We start from the raw sequence: 2388 nt of genomic DNA on the forward strand, positions 1-2388 counted from the left end.
CTGATCATCAATCATCATCATCATCACTAACTTTCTCTGTGCAGCAGCAGAGCAGAGCCCAGCAGTTCTTGTTCATTCCCCCATCATTTCATCAACATCCTTTCATTTTCATCCACTCATCCTTTATTTTCTAGAAGCAATAAAGTCTTCATTTTGTTGAACTTTACCACTTGAGTTCCTGACTCCTTCTGTGTGAGAAGTTAAGGTCCTACCTATCAGGTTGGTCGCGACATTGGCGAGCTTGCCAGGATTTATCCAAATTTCATATCGCTCGGGAACTCATTTGGTTTTGTTCTAGGTGTTAGGTTGTTTTGTTTCGTCATTGTTTGTATTTGTGTTGTTTCGTGTTTGAACGCGTTTGTGTCACACCTGTGGCACAACGCAGTATCTTTTGACCTGCTTTCAGGACAGGCTGCTCAGAGTGCTGTTGGTTGTGTTATGTCAATGCTCACCCGGTCCAGGGCCATGGCTGAGAAAAGAGCGGCGAGTCAGACTGACGAGGTGCAAGCAGAAAATGGGCAGGAGGACTGGCAACCTCGACCTCCTTTTCATACTACACCTCGGGGTATGCTGGGGTCAGCGTCTTCACCGGGAAGGGGGCGCGGTAGAGGTAAACTGTTTGATGATCGTACTGTTCGACAAAGTGGCGGCTATCCTGCGCCTGGTCAAGCTGAAGGGGGGTTTGTCACGCTGTCAAAAGGTGATGGTGAACTCAAACACCATATTCCGCAGTTTCCTTCTCCCCAGGGGGACACCAGCGCTATGCTCTTGCAGTTTTTGCAGGTGGATAGAGAAGAGCGTAGGCGGCGTGAGCAGAAAGAAGAAGAAGAGCGTAGTCGTCGGGAGCAGAAAGAAGAAGAAGAGCGTAGTCGCCGTGAGCAGAAAGAAGAAGAAGAGCGTAGTCGCCGGGAGCAGAAAGAAGAAGAAGAGCGTAAGCGTCGTGAAGAGAAAGAGGCAGAAGAGAAGGAGAAGGAACGGAAGTTCTGGCAGTTCATGTTAGAGCGTGAAACCGATAGGGAAAGAGCCAGAGTAGAGAGGGAGGAGAAGAGAGAGAAAGCTAGAGTGGAGAAAGAGGAGAAGACCATAAAGGGAGTCAAGATTCCGACTTTGGAGGACAGGGACAACATTGAGGAGTATTTGGACCAGTTTGAGAAGATCGCTGGAACCCAAGGGTGGAAGAAGGAGACATGGATAGCTCGGCTTTTGCCTCAGCTCAGGGGTACAGCTAGGTCCTTGTACTTTACACTTCCAACGGAGGAGGCAGGGAACTATGACCAGTTCCGAGATGCGCTCATGAAGCGGTTTAATCTCACGGCAGAGGGGTATAGGAAAAAGTTTCGAGAGTCGAGGAAAGAACAAAGGGAAACTTTTGCCCAGTTTGTTGTCAGGATTAAGAGCTATTTCAAGAAGTGGGTCTGCCTGTGCAAGAAAGATTTCGAGAAAGGTGAGGACCTCCAGGACGTCATCCTGACAGAACAGCTGATGGAAACCTTGTCGTCTGATTTAGTGGTCAAGGTCAAGGAGCGTAAGCCTGCAAATGTTGTTGAAGCGGCAGAAGCCGCAGACGTGGTGATTGAAGCAAAGAAGGCCGTCAGAAAACATCAGGTTGCCCCTACCGACGTAAACCCATCCGGGGAGGGTTCGGGTGTAGACACAAGAGGGGAGGGGAACAAGGGAGGTAAGACCATCCAAGAAGCTAAGGAAGAAGGTCTGTGTTTCAAGTGTTTCCAGCGCGGACATCTGAAGAAAGACTGTAAGAAGGTGGGTATGGTCGTCAGTTCCCCAGGGAAAGTTGTTTCAGGTGGTGTGCCTTCTCTTTGCAAGTCCTGTCATCAAAAGGATTTTGAGCCTCGGTGTACAGTCCAGGTGAATGGAGTTGAGGTACCTGCCCTCAGGGATACGGGCGCTGAGTCTCTGATCATTGATACCAGCCTTGTCCCTTGTGGCGCTTTGACTGGGAGGAAACAGAATGTCACCTTCGCCTCCACCAACTACCAGACTGTCTGTGACACTGCTGTTGTCGATGTAGTTTCCCCATTCTTTGCTGGAAAAGCACTTGCCCTTGTCATGGAGAATCCCCTGTTCCCGGTTATTATTGGCAACCATGTAGAGATGGAAACGGGTCAGGTGTTGCGGGTGCCAGTCTACAGCAAGGATCCTGAAGTGGGCGCAGTAGAAACTAGGGCGCAGGTGCGCAAGAAACAGGTTCCTGGAAAACCCCGTCCCGTCTCTAAGCCTTTGATTGGTCAGACAGGACCAGAAGGAGTGGCCCAGATGCAGTCTGAAGACGACACTTTGGAGAAAGTTCGTGAGTATGCCCAGACTGGGAAACAATTTGGCTCAGGTGTTGGCACTATCCATTTCGTGAAGAAGAAGTCTCTGTACTAT

At 49.7% G+C, this 2388-nt stretch overlaps 1 protein-coding gene across 1 annotated transcript; it reads left to right on the forward strand.

The window, feature by feature from the left end:
* Window positions 1-465: 465 nt before the first annotated feature.
* On the forward strand, window positions 466-2285 carry LOC138956013 (uncharacterized). The gene is made up of 2 exons (XM_070327487.1): window positions 466-2245; window positions 2281-2285. Exons 1-2 carry the CDS (start codon window positions 466-468, stop codon window positions 2283-2285), a joined length of 1785 nt encoding a protein of 594 aa, XP_070183588.1.
* The last annotated feature ends 103 nt before the right edge of the window (window positions 2286-2388 follow it).

Source organism: Littorina saxatilis, unplaced genomic scaffold (genome assembly GCF_037325665.1).
Source record: "Littorina saxatilis isolate snail1 unplaced genomic scaffold, US_GU_Lsax_2.0 scaffold_1275, whole genome shotgun sequence".
Taxonomy (NCBI): Eukaryota; Metazoa; Mollusca; class Gastropoda; order Littorinimorpha; family Littorinidae; genus Littorina; species Littorina saxatilis.